At 38.8% G+C, this 18,631-nt stretch overlaps 1 protein-coding gene across 1 annotated transcript in view; it reads left to right on the top strand.

Moving 5' to 3' along the window:
• The first annotated feature begins 3,105 nt into the window (after positions 1 to 3,105).
• The window catches only part of GUCY1B1 (guanylate cyclase 1 soluble subunit beta 1), a 42,828-nt gene continuing 27,302 nt past the window's right edge, over positions 3,106 to 18,631 (top strand). Inside the window, exons 1-2 of the mRNA XM_005517576.3 lie at positions 3,106 to 3,171; positions 3,415 to 3,488. Coding sequence (XP_005517633.1) covers positions 3,169 to 3,171; positions 3,415 to 3,488 — 77 coding nt within the window. The 5' untranslated portion in view covers positions 3,106 to 3,168. The remainder of the gene's footprint in view (positions 3,172 to 3,414; positions 3,489 to 18,631) is intronic.

Raw genomic sequence — 18,631 nt, 5'->3', positions numbered from 1 at the left:
TTGCTGAAGTGAACTTAAGAGGGTGTTTCTGCAGTATTATTATGGCAGTTCTAAATGTTAGATCTCAGACCATAACTAGAAAATACCTATAGTTCAGTCCATGTCAGTAAAGTAACTCTGGTTAAGTGGAATCCAGCAGTACCCTATAAGGCAGTCTTTTTATTCAGGATTTCAGTAACAAAATTAACTGTAAAAGCAAAGTCCAAAGTAAAAAATGCAACTTATTAAAATACTTCCTTTGTTTTATAGTGCTTGTGCATTAACACAAACCATATTGAGCTGAATGCAGAAATTCTTGGCCAGCTAGCAGTTTTCCTGAAGTTAATGTCTCAGCAACTGCCCTTTCACACAACATAGAGAGATTCTATGCTACTTTTCGCTTTCATGAATCTCACCAAGAATTGCCAGATGAAGTCAGCATCTCAAATCAAGAAGAAACATGTTGAAATAAAACATGTAAAACACGTACCTAGTGCATGAGGGTCCCCAGATGGCGATGTGATTGTTTGCTATAGTGGAATAAGCTGCAGGCTTTATGAAAGTGCATCAGATACAGTCCAAATGTTTGTGTGATGTGCATAATGCATGTGGCCTAACAATCCTGATACTGACATGGCTGGGCCTTGGAAACTCAACTCAGTATTAACAGCTTAGTTTGACATTTATTTTACTGACTTCAAGCCTGTCCTTCAGATGAAAGCAAATCATCTTGCCTAAGACTTCCAGACTCTCTTGATTGAGCGGCTGTCTGGAATGGAGGCTTGTTCTTCTCAACAAATCACTTGGCTGAATTCTTTAATTCAGCATCTTCCAAACTTTTAAAAGGAGACCCCTGTTTTAGAAAACTAAATTAATCACTGCCTGCTTTTACTCTGACCATGCAGTTTTCACTTCACACTTTACATATCTCACCTTGGCTAGAACTTTGATTTGTATTATTATGGGTTAATCACAGGAACAGCCTACAAATGCAACCTACCAAGCCTGAACCAAATCAGAAGAAAGGCAATTTCATATTTATTTAAGGCAATTTTTACCCTTGCGAGATCAGTACTTTTGAAAAAATGTCACTCAGGTATACAAAATCACCAGATAATCTACCTTCTGAAAACCATAACAAAAAATAATTTCATCTAATCTCTCTAATACTTCATGAGCACAAGGGCTTACCCCACATACCAAGTGGATTCTCTTGAAACCTGTGAAGAATGAGAATATTTTTTTACACCTATTCTCCATACAGTCAACTTGTTTCCTGCCTGGGATGTGCTGCCAGGAATTCCTTGACATTTGTGTCCTCAAAATTGTTTTATACGTGCCTGAAGGAGAAGACTAGCCATACTGGAAGGCAAAATTCCCAGCTGTTGTCTTTTCACTACTAGCAGTAGACACATAAAGATATAACTACAACCAACATTTGTATGACAGAATACATTTTCACATTCTCCCAAAATTTACTTCCTACCAAAAAGTAAAAAGTAGATAGTGACCTGATGTCAAATCTTAGTTAATTGGTGACAACCCCTCTTTAGCTACAGGAAAGCACAGCCTTTGGTCTGATTCCAACAGTACGATTTATTACATTATCTCTGTTGCCAGTTTCGTGGAAATTGATGAGACTTTTAGAGATTTGCATCTCTTCAATTTTTGTTTGGGTTTTTACACAGAGATATTCAACCAGTAGTCTGGAGTAGTTTGGTTAACTTATCTAAATATTTTCTCTCTTCCCTTCAAAATTACCATATTACTTGTATGATTTTACCTGGTTATACTGAAGCTTTTGTTCTTGGACATTCTTTAAAAAAAACCTAAAATTGGTTTTCCCAGTAGATTTGGACTGTGTGAAGTAGAATTGATGACTATGCCTACATGACCTAAAAGTAGGGTTTGCCTCTGCTGTTCCTGGAATGTCTACTGAGATGATTTTGCAAAATTTCTAATGCCTATCCATTTGTGTTCTCACTTACTAGAATTTTTAAAAGTTCTTAACACAGACTCAAAAGTTCCCCAGGCAGTAGTTGAAATTTCAAAAAGTTTTTGTATTATGCCATTTTTAAACTAACTTACATAGAATTTCCAACATCAATGCTTCATTTTTTTTTCAAGAACTATGTGAACAGTTGAAATGTTAAACTTATTTTTCACTATTTTACTAAGATCTGAATTTTACCTACATTTAGAATCCATCTGTTCTGACTAGTATTTATGGCTTCACGTGGCAAGGTTTCTGCCCAAGAGCTATTATATGAATAGTCCACTGGTACTCATCCTCTTATCTTCCTTGATAAACTAATTATCTTTTAAATATGTTTTGATTTTTCTTTAAAAAGTTAAGAAAAAAAAAATCAGTGGTCTCCATAGAATTTTTATTTCATACACTGAGGCCAAGTCTTTGGATTGTATAAAGGGCTTTAAACTATATGGTGCTGTATTATCTTTTTTAATTCCTTGTATATGATAACATATGATGAAGTGTGTTATTTCCGAACTGGCCTTGGCATGTTGTCTCTGCTCAAAACCTCCTGTTGTAAGGGTCATACCTCACGTAGAGAACCCTCTAAGAATCCATTTTCAGTAGGGTAATAACACAACGCAGTCTTTATTCACACTGACACCTGAGAAGGACTCAAGAACACACCAAGAAACCCCACTACTGAAAGCACTCATTATTATGCTTTCAACTTCACTGGCCTTTGAGAAATGAATGCACGGGAGCAGAAATGTCTGCGACCACTTTGTCGCTCAGATTCTTCCCTTTTTAGGGGACATTTTTCTTCCTAAAAGCTAAGTGGTTGCACTGGTAGAAGAAACAGCTGGAGCATTATGCGGAACTGACACCAGGGCAAGTACACCTTGCCCCGCAGGTACCCACCCAAGCACTCCGAGCCCCCCGTTCGATCCCGGCTCCGCTCCGGGCACGGGCAGCGGCCGCCCCTCAGCCCCGGGCGGCGCCGGCCCGCGGCCCCCGCGCGGCCCTCGGCCCCCGCGGCCCCGCCTCCGCCTCCGATTGGAGGAGAGCGCGGCGGCCGCGCCCGCCATTGGCCGCCCTGGCGGCGGTCGCACTCGCCATTGGCTGCCGGCCGGTGCCACTCGGGGCGGTGGCGGCCGGGGGAGGTGGTGAGGCAGCCAGGCCCATCCTCTGCTGGCGGCGGCGGTGGCACCGGCACCATGGTGAGCTCCGCCGGGCCGCCCGCCCTGCCCGGGCCCGCGGTGGGAGGGAAGGGGCTGAATCCACTTGGGAAGCGGGGAGCCGGGCCCCAGCCCTTTGTTTCGGGGGGCGACGGGTGATGTTTCGGTGGGGTCGCTTCCCGCCGGGGTGGTGGGAAGGGTGGAGTGGGATGCTGCGGGGCGGGGGAAGGGGCTCCCCTTGCCGCCCGGTGCCTGACCGTGCCGCCGCCTCGTCCTGCTCCGCAGTACGGCTTCGTCAATCACGCCCTGGAGCTGCTCGTCATCCGAAACTACGGCCCCGCCGTCTGGGAGGACATCAAGTAAGTGTCTGTGCGTGTGCTCGTGTGCGTCCGTCTGCGTGTCTGTGTGCGGATGTGTGTCTGTGGCGGGGCCCGGCGGGGGCGCGCAGGGCCGGGAGCCGCGGCCGGCCGGGTACCGGCGCCCCGTTTGCCGCCGGCCGGGTGCCGGGCGGGCCGGCGGGGGCTGACAAAGGCACCGGCAGCGGTACCCGCAGCTCTGCGGGCCGGCACAGGCACCCAGGACGCGGCTCCCAGCCGTGACAGGACCAGAGGCTCCTGCCGCACCTCGTCCCGCTCGCGGCCTCCCTTAACGCCTCCAAGAGCCGTCTCGTTCCATCTTTCCCGGTCTCCAGGAGCCGCAGCGGGGATGGCATTGATCCCCGCGGTTGCCTCGGTTATATGGAGTATGTGGCAGAAGTAATGGCCTTGCATCAGGCCACCAGGTGAACCGTGCAACAGCTGCGTCCCTTTGCATCCCTGAAGAAACTAAGATACAGTGTTTATTTAATAACCGCTGTCTAAAATTACTGTCGGGTTTTTGTAATGTCCTCAGCTTGAAATCAAAAAAGTCACTTATTATTATAGATATATATATATAAGAATGTAAGTAGAAGAGTGGGTTTTGGCTTAATTTCTTGAACCTGATTTCTTGTGCCCAACCCTTGCTTTTCTGGCAGTATAACATTTTTCTGAGGAGCTGAGTGCCTTCACTTTAAACCTTTGATCAGTTGTGAGATTGCAGTAAAAGTTTTAAATGAGTGTGTGAACAAAATTCTGTTTACCTTAAAAATAGTAGTATGAATCACTGGGTGAAACTACAGCAAAAATTTTTAAAAGGACATAAAAACTTACAGAGTTGTAGGCTTACTTCATTGGGCTTTAGGCAACATGTGGTCTGAAGAAATGGTTTAATATGATCTCTTGATAAGGCAGAAGTCAATTATCCAACTTGGAGAAGGTGATCTTCTTTAAGCTGGATGCCTTTTGTATCCCTCTGTTGCATTTATTTTGGGCCAATTTTAGTATGTCAGTGTTGATTTTATAATATATTGCTGTTTTCTTAACATAATTTTTGGAGTCAAAGACCAGTTTGGATTGTGAGATATTTGTTACCATGACATATTTTTTTCATAAAATCATTTGTTAAGAATGTGGTAACCTTGCACAATACCATGAAATCAGAGAATCATAGAAATGTTCTCTGGAAGGGGCCTCTGGAGGTCATCTAGTCCAGTTTCTGTTCCAACCTGGATTGTTACTTGCAGTAGATCTGAGCTCAGCTATGACTTTTGTCTAGCCAAGTCTTTAAAATCACCAAAGGTGAGTCCACAGTTGTGGTTCAGCAAGCATTTATTGTTCTATCGATCCCTGACAGGTACTCTGTAAATTACTGTTTGCAAATACAGCTCTGTGCATACCCCAGATGAGCCCTTAGTGTATGCCACAGAGTTTTGTGCTATAAGTGAGGCATTTATTTTCCTTGCATACCAAACATTTCTAAACACAGTGATCTATTTTGAATTCCTATGTTTTGATTTTTTTAATGTCATATGTAAATTAAGATTAGTAATTAAAATAGTATACATGCATCATATTTTAATGAAAATTAAAATAAATAAATAAAATTGAAAAATGTATAAAAGATGATGTTCTCTCTTTCTTGGTATGGCATCTCTTACCAAGATGCCTCTAAATATCATGGACCACTTTTTGTCCAGATTACCCACTGAATATGTATTTGTATTTAAGATCAATACATCAGAGAAGATACGGAGTTTCATCTTCTCGTGTAAGACCGTGCTGCAGACTGTCAGAACACAGCCATAATTCCTGATGCATCCTATCTCTTTAGATTTTGGAAATACCTAATAGACTACTGAAGATAACTAAAGCCCATGAGGAATATTGCTCCTATAACATTCTGGAGAAATTTAATAGAAATTTGCAAAATACTTTTCTAATGTCAGCTGTGAAAATTCAGGAAGCTGGTACGTCCTGTTTCTGCTTTTCAAATGAGAAACGTTTATGTTTTGTAGCAGCCCAGCAGGTAGGTTCTGCTGTTAGCTCACAAGAAGATGGCTCTCTGGAAGGAAAATGGCATGACACCACCCAGCAGAAGATTGGAATGTGATCTCCCAGAAGGAGCCAATGTATTTGCAACAGTTGCTCCTTGTGTGAAATGGGTCACCATGGTGTATTTATTCAGGAGGATTTCTCAGTTGTGTATCCTGGAGTTTAGAAACCAGTAAACCAACCCTTGCTGGAACACATTATAGTGGTGCTAACTTTGGGAATGGCATTGTCAACTGGTAGCCAAGTGATATTGGGGAAAAGCTTGGATGTTTTATAAGCAAATACAAACTTCTTGCAAAGACTTCTTCGTTAGAACTTTTAATCATTTAGACAACAGCAGGAAAGTACAGAACAGTGTTGTGGCATGCTGAGTTGAATCAGTTGAATCACTTATGACAGGAGAAATAATTATTGAAGTCAACAGTTTTGGCTGTTTAAAAAGAAAAACAAGAAAAACTTTGCACTGCTAGTGAGGCTGAATTTGCAATAAAGCTTCAGTGTTTTTTTTAAGTAGAGTGGCCTCTGGGTAGTTCAGTACAAAATTTCTTATGTAATCTTTTTTTGTTTTGGTTTTTTCAATGTTGAGCTGATCACATACTGCTATTTTGTTCTCTCTGAAGTCACCACAGAAGATGTGAATTAAGCATAACCACATTGCAGAGTGGTGGGTTATGATTGCTGAGTGATTCTCAAATGCCAGCAGGTGAATTTGTACTTAATATTGATAGAAGGGAAAAGAAAACATAGAACTAAATAAACTGAAGTAATAAAATCTGGTCATTCTTCAAAAAAAGTGCATTTAAAAAAGTTAAATACTGAATTGGCAGGGTATTCTCTGTCTGAAACATGGAAACTCTTCTCTAGCTTGTTCAGTCAAAAGTGGTGTGTTGAATGAAGTTCAGTGAAGTACATAAAGAATTTGGGTACACAAATAGTTGAATTTGATGCTCTTACAAGAGTGGTGTTTTCAGTGCCATTACTTAGTGTTTAACTGAGTTAGAATGATGATTTGAAGTCTCAAAGTCTGTTATTTTGTTCATTTTCCAGCATTACTGTAAAACCATGATCTATCAGAAGAAGATAGATGCTGTTTTTTAATGGCCCAAAGTGGAATTCTTGGCAAAGTTAGCCTCCATGTTACTTTCATCCACTTAAAAAAAAGCATAACTAAACAACAGACTTCTTTTACACTTTATATAATAAGGTACTAAATTAATGGAGAAATTACAATATATACTTTGATATAGAGCTTGGCTTTCCTAAAGAAGTAGAACTAAAATGTGTGATACACAACATCATTCAAAGCCTTCTGTTTCTGAACCAGCATTCTGGATCCCTTATAGGTTGAATTTAAAATAAGACTAAGAAAGCTGGCATGTAAGTAATGAAAGTTAATCTTGATTTATGGAGCCTTTACTCATTTTCTCAATAGCAAAGTCTCAAAAATTTGCTTCTCCTTAGGGTTTTCTCTGACTATCACTTGCAGAATTGAGAATTTGAACTAAGGAACAGGGTTTTTGTGATGAAGCCCTAGAGTCATTGGAGGGATTTAGCAAAGCTGGATGAGCAAGAGGGAGGGAGAGAAAAGTCCTTCTGTAGTTGCTGAATTCTGCAGTAGCAGATTTTTCTTGGTGGAAAGTGAAGACGATTCACCATAGTCCTTTTGCTTGCTGGCAGTTGTAAGCTGCACGTACACTGCTCATTGTCATTCACTATTTCAGTCCTTGGGAGGGGAGGCTTAGGACCTGCAGTGCAATGGAGAAAGACTCCTTTGATCTGTGCTTCACTAGCTCCGCAAAGAGTTACTTACGAATAAACAGTTAACGTAGACCTGTTAACCACACTTTTGCTGAGAAAACACTTTTCATTTGTTCCTTCCATACTTAAGGGAAAACCTCTTCTGAATCCTTTATTTTTTACTTGTACGTCCAGAGGGCTGGTTTTGATTGTGTAGCCACAGTTGCAAGGGCTGGTTCTCAGGGGTGGTTCTCAAGATTCCTTTGGCATTAGATATCTTCAAGTCCTCTGCAGCCAACATAAACTGAAAGTTGTCAGGCCTGGCCATTCCCACATACATGCAATTCTGTGCTCATGTCTGTTTAAGGCCAAGTTTGTACTGCTGGGTGATATGGTTGCGTGTGCACACAATTGTAATTAGTGCATGTGGAATTACTGTCCGTGTACCTGTCCGAAACCATGCAGAGAGATTACTCATATTATCAAAATAAATAAAAAATTCCAGGGCTTAAGAAATTGCATTCCCTAGTATGTTTCTATGGTGGGCATATTTTTATGATGTGTGATAGTACATTTTTAAAAGAGGCCTCTATCAAAAAATCTGAGCTCTTCTGCAACAGGTATCACAGCTGAGCTGAACAGCCAATATATGTGAAATTCTGATCGCTCCATTCAGCAGTTCTAAGTATTTAATTGTGTAACAAGCATTGACGGGGATGTCTTCTTGAAACAGCTCCAGGTCAATATGTGGGAGCTAGAGCAATGCTGTCAGCAGGGAATACGTACAGAGTCTTTTTTCTTGTGTTTCCCAACACTATTCCTCTGTGTTGGATTAAATGACTACAGGATTTTCCCACGGGCTCCTAACTCCGAATTGAGGCCAGGTTAGATCCTCAAACCATGACGCTTTCAAACACACTGCCAAGAAAATGAACAAGAACTCAAAAATCTAATAAAGAAATGTATTAAAATGCTTCATCACAAGTCCATAGAGTAAATTAGTATTTTCCCCACACAGGTATATGAAATATCTGGATTTGAGAAATGAAATGGCACAGCTAGTCAGCCTAAGCCTTCGTCTTCCTTCTGTTTTTATGGTTGAAGTCCCCACAAAAACATGTAGTGTGGAAAAACTAGAATGGAAGTTGAAACTCAGTGTTTACTAAAAGCAACTACCTAGAGGTGATAACACTTTTTATTTGATTCTGGAGAAGTGTTCAAACTTGCACAGTAGAAAAATAGGCATTTTTTGCCCCTTTGCTGTCTGTGCTTTAGCACGGGGATGTATAAATCAAATAATGGCCTTATATCCCTGGTACTCGGTGCTTAATGTAGAATTAAGGCATCTCTTCCTGCCTTTGCCCTGTTCTGCCCTTTACAGGGATTAGGATGGCATGTGCTGTCCACACTCTGAAATGCCAAAACTCCAGCTCTGGGGAGCTTTCTGGCCAGCAAAGACCTTACAGGGACCCAGTGGTCTGGAAGTGCACACTATGGAAAAGCAAAAGTCAATTGCTTGTCCTAGAAGGAAGGAAGCTTGTTCCCCAAGCTTCACAGATGATCACCTACCAAGCCTCCAGGCTCTTGAAAGCTTTTTAAGCTTTTAAGCTTTAAGCTTTTTTAAAGTCTCCTGTTATGGTTAAAATGGTGAAACACTGAGGATTAAGAAATTGTCCTGGAGCAGTGTGGAAAAGGAAAGTGGAAAGCTGTGCTCTGTTTCAAATTGGCTTCAGCTGAAGTGGTAGAAGACTCTGTACCATTTGGGGAAGTGAAAGAAACTGCAGGGCCTGAAAATGAAAACTAAACTAAACAGACAGAAACTTCTACATCCTTTTGGTGAAGGTCAGCATAGGTCAGACTGTAGTGACTTGGTGTGGCTTTTGCAGTGAAATGTAGGTGATTTAAGAATACATATTATTGGGTAAATTTTGAAAGGCATTCCTAGCAGTTAGGTTTATTAATAGTAATGTAGGTTGCCTACTTAAGTCAGGAAAGGTAGATGCTTTTATTCATTTATGTACCTAAAAATGGTACTCCACTGATTTCACTAGCATTTAGGTAGTTGGCAGGATGTGCTATTCTGATTAATTATTTTTGTAGTTACATTCTAAAATAGTAAATAATATAAAATAAATATTAAATGCCTTTAAGAAAATATTTTATAGTTTTTTTTGCAGGAGATGGACTTGGATTGCATTGTTTCTTGGGAATTTCTCACATAGCAAAAATTGTCCATACAAAGCAAATAATAAAAAATGTTTTTAGCTGCAGAATGAAGGCCCTAGCTTGGCTTGAGTTCAGAATGTCACTTTGTCAGAGATGTTTTTTTCTTTTTACTAATATATCAAAACACAACTTATATTTTTTGACAAATCCTGTGAGAATCAAAATTTTGGCCTACTGCTATTGCTTAGCAGTGTTTAGATATAGTAATAGAGTAGTTTGCCTTTTCAGAAACTGAGGAAAGTATGCACAACAGCTCTAGTAAAACACTGTTTCAAGTTGCAATAGTAGGCTCTTAAGATTTGTGAGAATTTAGATAATTTGTAGGTCTGATGCTGGTAGGTTGTAAAGTCCATGAAAGTTGTGTTTTGAGCATAAAAAGTGCTTAGTATCTTAAAAAACCAGCACTCATCACACACTGGGCACCTTAAATGAATGAAACCTTTTTGATCTGCGGTGTTCTTGCCTATTCTTAATGGAAATGGTATAATTGGCCTCATGAGATTGTTGGAGAGCTAATTAATGCTTCTGCATAGAAATAGTGGAGATCAATTCCACAGGAAGACTTATAAGAAAGGAATAATTCTCTCTTCAGAGTTGGATTTGAAAACTGCTGTAAATCAAGCCTGAGGTTATATATCGAGGAATGGGATAAAATAAAACACAAAATAGTTGTGCATAAGTGGAGTAGGATCTAGCCTCAGTAGTGAAAGAACTGTAAGCCTGGAGGAAAAGGAACAGGTTCTTTGGGCTCATGGGATGTTGTATCATACAGGCTCAGGGTCAGATAAGGAAATGTTGCTTGGAGCAAGCCGCTCTAATGCTGCTGAGTGGACCTGAGTCCATCTTTCCTGCTTTCACTAAACTACAAAAATAAATTCTTATTTAAATTTCTTATTTTAAATTAAAAAATAATGCTTATGGCTCTTTATGAGGAATGTTTTATTTCTTTGTAATTGTTCTGGAAAGTGTTTTTCAAGTTTTCAGCTGATTGTAGTTTCTGTATATAGGGCAGCTGTTTAAAAAGCACGTAAAACAGTACCATAATCTGTAACAATCTGTCTGCAGTGATAACAGCATCACTTCTGGTAGGAGAGAAGTTGGAAAATCATCAGCTTAGAATGTAAAGTTTTTTTGAGAAAATCAATTCGTGTATGTAGGTACATAGCCAAATAAATATTGATGTGCATGCCTATGTGTATGTGCATATTATGTCTACACAATCACCGTGTGGCCTGGGCAATAAAAATGCAAACTGAACAGGAAATAAGAATCAAATATCTGTACAAAATGTGAGGTGGGGCACTTCAGTTAGCAATCATCTGTAGTGGAAGCAAGTGAAAAGCCTTCCAGTTATCTTTGCTATTTCTTGATAAGGGGTAGATTTGCAGGAGAACCTTGGTGCCAACCTCCTTGTAAATTTCTAAGTGTAGGTTTTGCTGTCTCAGACTCCAATTTTATTTTATCCTATTAATGCCTTCAGGATTCTCCCCATCAAAATGCTGGCTTTCATGTTCCTTTCTTCTGTATTTCTTTCCCTAGGAACTGTAGAAGCCTGGGTGGGGAACAGGTGAGTTAGGGAGTTTACCACGTGGACACACATACCTGTGTAATGCAGTGGTGGCAGTCAGTCCCCTGTGAATCTTCTTTCCTTCTTTGTTGAACTGCTGGGAGTTTGCTCAGTATTTCCCTTTCCCAGCCCACAACTAATTATTGTAAAGAATGCTTGCTTTACAGTTTGCTTGATCTTACTGATTCTTTCATGCTCAAAAAGTATGTTGCAGACATACTGTGTTAATTATTTTAAGTGTCTTGTTACAATGAACACTGGTGAAAAAAATTGATTTTTCATTAGAGTTTATATTGTGAATCCATTCGTATTTTGGATCATGCACCATGATCAAAATAAATTGTAAATAATTTGTAGTGTAAATTTTTTCTCAGTTTCTCAATTGTAAATAATTGCAGTGAGCTGTTTAAAAATAAGAAAATAGAGGTTTTGCTGCCTCTTTTAGGACCATGTGGGTTTACCCAGTGCTGAAGGCAGTGTTCTGTTCAACAATTTTGAAAAAGTACAGACTGCCTACAAGTAGATATGAGGAAGACACTTTGGAATGCCATTAGTGGTGAAATAATGACAATAGATGATTTCTTTTTAATCCATACCACTTTTAACATTAAGGAGTTTTTATCCAGAAAGCAACATTTATTTTTGTTTATGTTTTTAAGTTCTTATTTCATACTATTCCAAAGTTCTAATAAGTATTTTGTATTTTTTTTTTTTTAAGTTGTGCTGAATAGATGATTCCTCATGGGTGGGGAGGTTAATATTTACAAGCTTCATGGGGTCAGGACACTATACTTCCTGCTCTTTCAGTTCCTCAGAGCGGAAGGACTTGCCTGAAGGTCAGGAGTTAAACTGAGTGAATGCCAAATTCTTTAATTCCTCTGGGAAAGGGCTAGCTAAAGGAAATACTGGCATGTTATGAAACTTCATGTGAGTGTTCTTCAGTATCTCTCAGGTACTTTGCATTTTTCCCAGAATTAAGTGCTTTTAGACAAGCCAGGATAACAGGTGTTATAAACACATCATTCACTCTTGTTAATGAAAAGCATGAAAGAGTATTTTGTAAATACTGTTCTTTTTATTCCACTTACGTAAAAGGAAGCCAAATAATACCAACTTTATATTTTTAGTAATATTTTTAGTATTTGTGGTAGCAGCAAGGAACTTGTACTTTTGTTAACTGTATCTTCTGGCATTATCTTGTTTTGAAAACCTACATTAAACACTCCTGTATCCAGCCTGTAAAACTGGGAAATAACTCAGAACTGTGAAGTCTATAAATACACCTATTTACTTTACCCAGAACATCATTTTCCTGGACATATTCCCATTTTTATTTAATCTTGTAACTTAATATAATTTATGTTCTTCCCAGCTGGGTATTTTAAAATATCTGTGGACCATCCAAAACATGTACAAGTCTGTTTTCTTTTTTCCTTTTCAGAATAGTGGTTTAATATTTTTAATAACGTTTAGTAAAGCGCCTTTGTGAAATACATGAAAAAAAGATGGGAAGCATTTTGAAAAAAACAGCTGTTGATGAAGTACTATGAGCAGTGAGTTTGCCATTTTAATGAGATGCAAAGACAATGATTCTGGGTTCACAGATACCATCTTTAGTTTTGACCCATGTAATCCTGTTTAAGAGTGCTACTCTTAGAACGGAATTAAACTTGACTTGATCATATCAGTAAGATCAGAACCATGCTGTGTTTCTAAGTGCAGTAGAGTTATTTTGTCATTAAGATTGTTTTGACTGATCTCCAACTTAATGAGCACTTTTTCCATCCTTGGTACACCAAGAATACTGAAGCACAATGGTGGCAAAAATCCCAAAATAAACAATACCGTGGAACCATATCATGGAAGAAGTCCTGGAGGTGGTCTTGGAACTAGCTGCTGTTCTTGGTGTTCAAGATGACACACCCCGTGTGCATACTTTGGACTGAGTTTTGGTAGGAAGAGATCCAGTTGTGCTTTTGGGACACTGGATGATCTCTTCAAGTGACACCAGCAGCTTCTAAGTAATAATGTTGTATCACAGAGAAGCCTATACATCTTTAGGATGCAAAGTTATTGTTCCATGCAGTTTTTTACCATATTTTTTCTCAGTATTTGCTGCATGCAAATGGAAAGTATTCTTTTTCTGTAGGAATTTCTTAAGATTTCAGTTTTTTGACTGGCTATAGATGCAGGATAACAAGTACATATTCATAGGAATAAAAACGTTTTGTCAGCAACAATCTTCTTGATTATGATTTACACTAATTCACTTTAAACACCACAGTCTGACTGCAAAACTACGTTAAAACTCACCTTGTGCAGAATGGGTTATATAAGGCCAGCTTGATGTGACATCTTGTCCAGCTGTGTTGTTTGTAAAATTTCTTCAGATGGTGAAAGAAATCCTTTCTACATTAAACCTCTATGAGAAATAAAAATATGTGCATCCTATGGTTTAAAAACCTGAAGTGCAAGATCTGTTCTGATTTTAAGAGTAATGTTTCTTGGAATGCTTGTCCACACATAGCATTTCAGCCATTTCTGGTAATTATTAACATTACCTTTGAAGATTAGTAGTGTGTTTACAAATACTAAACTAGCTGCGCAATGGGAAAGATTTTCAAAGGGACCATTGTACACAGATGTATCACCTGTAATGGTGTTCTGTGCTGCTAAATCAACAGCAGTGTGGGGGGTGTTAGCATGACTGATAGAGGAAAGGCTGTTTTAAGACTTGATCCTGCTTTGATTTATTCAATAGGAATTTTTCCACTGATTTCAAGGCCAAATCTTTATGTGAAAAATATTCTCTGTATAGCTGTCACTTTCCATGGTGCAATGGTTAAAGTTCTTCTCTTGCCCAAGTAAACTGACTCAAATTAACCTGGATAATAGAAATATTCTGGAGGAAAACAAAAGCATTTTAGAGAAGTCTGTGCTGGAATCTTTGTTTCCCACAATTGAAACAGCACTGTGTAATCATTCAAAATTAGTCTAGAGTCTGACAGACTGTAGAAGTTAGGACAGGCATGTCATAGGATGTAAGTTTTGAACCATGAGATTCCAGATCTTGTGTGACAAGAGTCAGTTTGGGCAAGAGCATTAAAATCCTGGGGTGTTGTAACATTTTGAACAAAAATTTACTGGGGAGCAAAACCCACACTTATTTTGTCTCTGTAAATGTAAATGAGACATTAATTGTAAATTCTGTTCTATTTGACTTGAAAGTAATTTTGCAAGAACAGCCACATAAAAGTTAAAAGTTTGCTACTGCGATACTGCTTCTTCACTAAAGAATTAAGCAGGGCTTGGGAATTTGCCAGAGGTTGTTTCTTTTGGCTCATTTCCAGTCAAGTTCTTAAGAAAGGCACCAACATGTTATTGCCGTTGATGTCTTTGTGATCAAACACCACAGTCTGCAGAAAACATTAGAACTATGCTAATTTCCTCCCCTAATTTTATCTGGTCAAAAACTGTAACTTAAGATTGCAGCAAAACATTTCAAGGAAAATGCCACATTTTTTTTGTAAAGCCACAGATTATAAGTTTTTTCTGAAATTACAATGTATTTTCAAATACAAATTACAATTTGTATTTTCTCTGAAAATACAAATATAAGGAATTATGGTTGATGAACAGCTGACCACAGGAGCTCTGCAAAGCTGACAAAGCAGCCTCACTCTTAGCATTAATTATAATAGTTTTCATGACACTATCATATATTTCTTCCTATCACCCTGTTATAAAACCATTTCCCTAGTGTAAGTGCAGGCAGCTTTGAGAAATCAGGTAAGGTCAGGTAATTAGGTGGGAAAACTGCAGCCCTGAGGAAACAATTTTAGGTATTCACCTGAATGACAGTGCCCTGGTTCCTGGGCTGGTGGAGGTCAGTCACAGTCAGCCTCTCTGGTGCTGGTAGCTCTGATGTTCTCGCAGACAAGTTCATTAGAGGCCCTGCTATTTTGTAGACTTGCTGAAGGACCAGTGCCTCTGAAAAAATAGGATTGCTTTCACTTTGCAGTGGCCATTTGGATAAACTGACGGCAGCATTTTCCCATCACATACAGTCTTAAGACTAGTATTTCAGAGAGGAAGACTTTTTGAAGCTCTCACTGCTGTTAGATTACTGAGGGAAGCAGAGGGGCTTCAGAAGCTTTACCACAATCACTCTGGCTACATGTTGTCTGTATGCAGAGCAACTTCTGTCAACAGGTGGTGGAGCAGACAGGGAAATTCATCTAGCAGAAAAATAATACAGAAAACTCCAGCACAACAGATCTTAGAGGTATGGAGAAGGAATTGACTTAGAAAGAAAGAAAGAAGAAAGTTCTGAAATTTAATAATTTTCAAGCATGCATTTTAAAAAAACAGTTTATCTTTTGACACAGGCTTAGATTAGCCACTGTCATGGTATTTGCCATATTAGAACAAGCAAAGAAAATTTTGCCTGCATGGTTTTAACTGAGAATTGTAATCCCCTGCAGGAGTAAATACTTATTTTGACAAATTTTCTAGAAAATTTTGCTCAGCTTAAAAGTATCTTTAATGGGAAATACATCAGTAAGGCTACTAAGAGAAGATGGCTGCTGAGTGATCCAAAGGATCTTGAGTAAACTAGAAAAAAAAATAGTTAAAATAATTAACTGGAATAGGCTGAAATAACCAGTGGTGATTTTAAAAAGTGGTGGTTCAGAGAAATTGCAGATACTGAAGAAAAACTTTGACAAAATAAACTAAAGACAAAATAAGAAAAAAAGAAGCATGGCTTGGCAAAGAGAAGTAAACAGGAAAAGTTCCCGTCAATGTAGTTGGAAAGAAATGCAAAAAGTTTTGAAAGAGATACCAACATCATCAAACTGGGTCAGTTTTTCATAGGGAATATTCTCACACAGAAAAGCTGTGTCTACTGGACTGTGCAAGTATGCAGTATTTCTGAGGATGTTCCTTGCTTTTCCAGATGTGTGTATTATCCTTTGTGGTTTGGCTCAGATCAGAGAGACTAAAAGAAAGCACAGCATGTATCAGAGATGTGGGAAAGTTTGTTCACCCTTTGCAAACATCCCTTCAAATTGTAGCTGACTTGTAGTTACATGTTATGAGAATCAAAGAATCAAGATGGTTTTCTTTTCCCATATTCATTTCAGTTCTTTTCTTAGGAAATGTGAACCTCCTTTCTGTCCCTGACTGATCTCTTAAAAGTTTAAAGACATTTCCCACTAACAACTCCACCTCTCCTCCTTCTTAAGACCCTGCCAAATTAAGATTATTATAATATTTTTAATGTACTTGGATAGAGAATGATGTTTCTTCTATGTGGAATTATGAGGGGTATTTAGTTGCACGTCCCCTGTAGCCTTGTCATATTCCTTTAGGAAATTGCTTAGTTTGCTTTCAGTTTGTCATTCCTAGAGTGAGTATAAAAATGTTTACTTCAAGTAACAGTTACAATACTTCAGTTATTAATAAATAATACATTTTTAAAATAAAAAACAGTGTGTAATTTTTGGACAGTGGGAAGAATGTGAGGAGCAAGATTAAAGGAAAATGAAGAGGAAAAAGAAATTAATGGGTTCCAGATATGCATTAAGTGAACTGATAATGAAAGACTGATGATTACAAACTGGAGGGTTAAATGACAAGTCATTTCAGTTAGGTCAATAGAATAATGCCATATGAGTTTGGAATCAATCCTTCTCAGCAGTACCATTTGCCATCGAGCAGTTTTAAGATCAACAAGTGTACTTAATTCTCCGACCTCCGTCCTTTGAGTACCTCAGTAAATGTTTCTGTTTCTGTGGATGGGTAATTCCACTACATCTGTAAATGCTTGAATTGTTCTGCAGGCATTATTATTTTGTTTTAATTAATTTTTAAAATCAATGACACCACTTCAGGAAATTAAAACCTGAGTTACAGTCAAAGAATGTGGTTTTAATTTATGGTTGATTATGTTATGATAATGGAGAGTAGGTGTTTGATGTAAAAGGGCATGCAGGATTTTACATAGTAGATTTAGAATTTTATTTTTTGTAGGTCTTTATAATTCATCTGGTGACCAAGAGAAATTCAGAAGTTTGAAATATTGGCTCTGCCACATCTACAGAGCGTTTCTTTGTATTTACTCAATTTACCAGTCATACTCTGGTAAAAGCTCTTCATTACCATGGTACTAGTAAATAAGTGTTTACTCATTGTCCTCTTTCATTTGTACATTAGAAAAATAATTATACTACTACCAAGTTGATGAGTGTCATGATTTGCATCCCTCGTGCTTAGATTTTTTTTAAAAACCTACCTCATAATCTGCCTTTTTTATAGTTTTTTTTTATTCTAAAGGTTTTTTTCTCAAGAGCAGCATCGTGTACTGATTTTTTTTTTTTTTTGGTGTGACGTAAGATGAGATTCAGTAATTCACTTCAAGGCTTTCCTGTCTCTTTGCCTTTCTTTTGACTTCCTGAAATGAACTGCAGCACAGAGATACATTTAGATGAAAGGGTATAATTTCTTTTTAATGAGGTAGCTGTGACCCTCCACCTGCAAATATACTAATGATGCCATGATCATATTAGTTTTGCTGAGCCAAAATATATTCTAAGTACATCAATTAGTGCATGAGTACTTAAAAATGTCTCCTTTTTCGTCACTATTTCTGCAAAGCACACTGTCTCTATAGAGAGTCATTGCAAGCAACACCACAGGAGGTGAACACCTTTTTTTAAAAACATACTGAGAAAGGAGGCTGTGCTTGTTTTCCGGATGATGACTTCAACAAACAGGGCACGACTTCATCAGAGAACACAGCAGGCCCCTGTGCACATCCCCTCATGGGCTGAAGGAAAATTTGCAAGGGAAATAAGAGCAAATACAGAATACTGCTTTACTTGAAACTGGGCAGACACAGGGCCATGTTCATTGACATGCTCTGTGCACAACAGGACCAACCACATGGGCAGCTGGCTCTTCAGTGTCCTGGGGTCTGCCTGCCCATGGAGGTGCTCCCTGTCCCCCTCCCAAGAGCTGAGACTTGGCCACTCCTGCAGATCCAGTGGCCTGGCTCCTGTGCTGTGCAGACAGGGTAAAACAAGGGAGGAGAGCACTTATTGGTCCTCCCTAGTAACTCACTTGCGCCAAATGCAAAGCTTGGAAGGCATGACAGTTCATTCCTAGTCTGGAGGATAAACTTGTCTTCCCCAGTAAAAAAATACAGCCTACAGGTTGGTGCTGCCTTTTAGACAAGCTGCTGACTTGGTGTTTGAGTTGTAGAGAATAGTAAATGACCCAAAAAACAAAGCAGTAATTTTGTTTTGGTTTTTTACTTAGTAGCAGTATTAAGTATGCACAGGACATATATATGAGTCTTGTCTAAAACCTGGGGTAAAGAGTTGTTCCCTTTAATGAAGAAATGTATATTTTTATTGTGCTTTAGCTAAGTAGTGACACTTTACGCATGAGAATTGATGCGCAATGTGAAAACATGGCCTTGCAAAATCCTAGCATCCTTTTTCTTCCTATCTACTGGGTATGTGCAGAATTCTGCAAAAAAATATTTGATTCGGTACCT

Source organism: Pseudopodoces humilis, chromosome 6 (genome assembly GCF_049639895.1).
Source record: "Pseudopodoces humilis isolate 2021_Gansu_Grassland_sample_001 chromosome 6, ASM4963989v1, whole genome shotgun sequence".
In the NCBI taxonomy this organism is placed as follows: Eukaryota; Metazoa; Chordata; class Aves; order Passeriformes; family Paridae; genus Pseudopodoces; species Pseudopodoces humilis.
The sequence above is the reverse complement of the archived record's forward strand: the minus strand, read 5'-3'. Positions and strand labels throughout refer to the sequence as shown.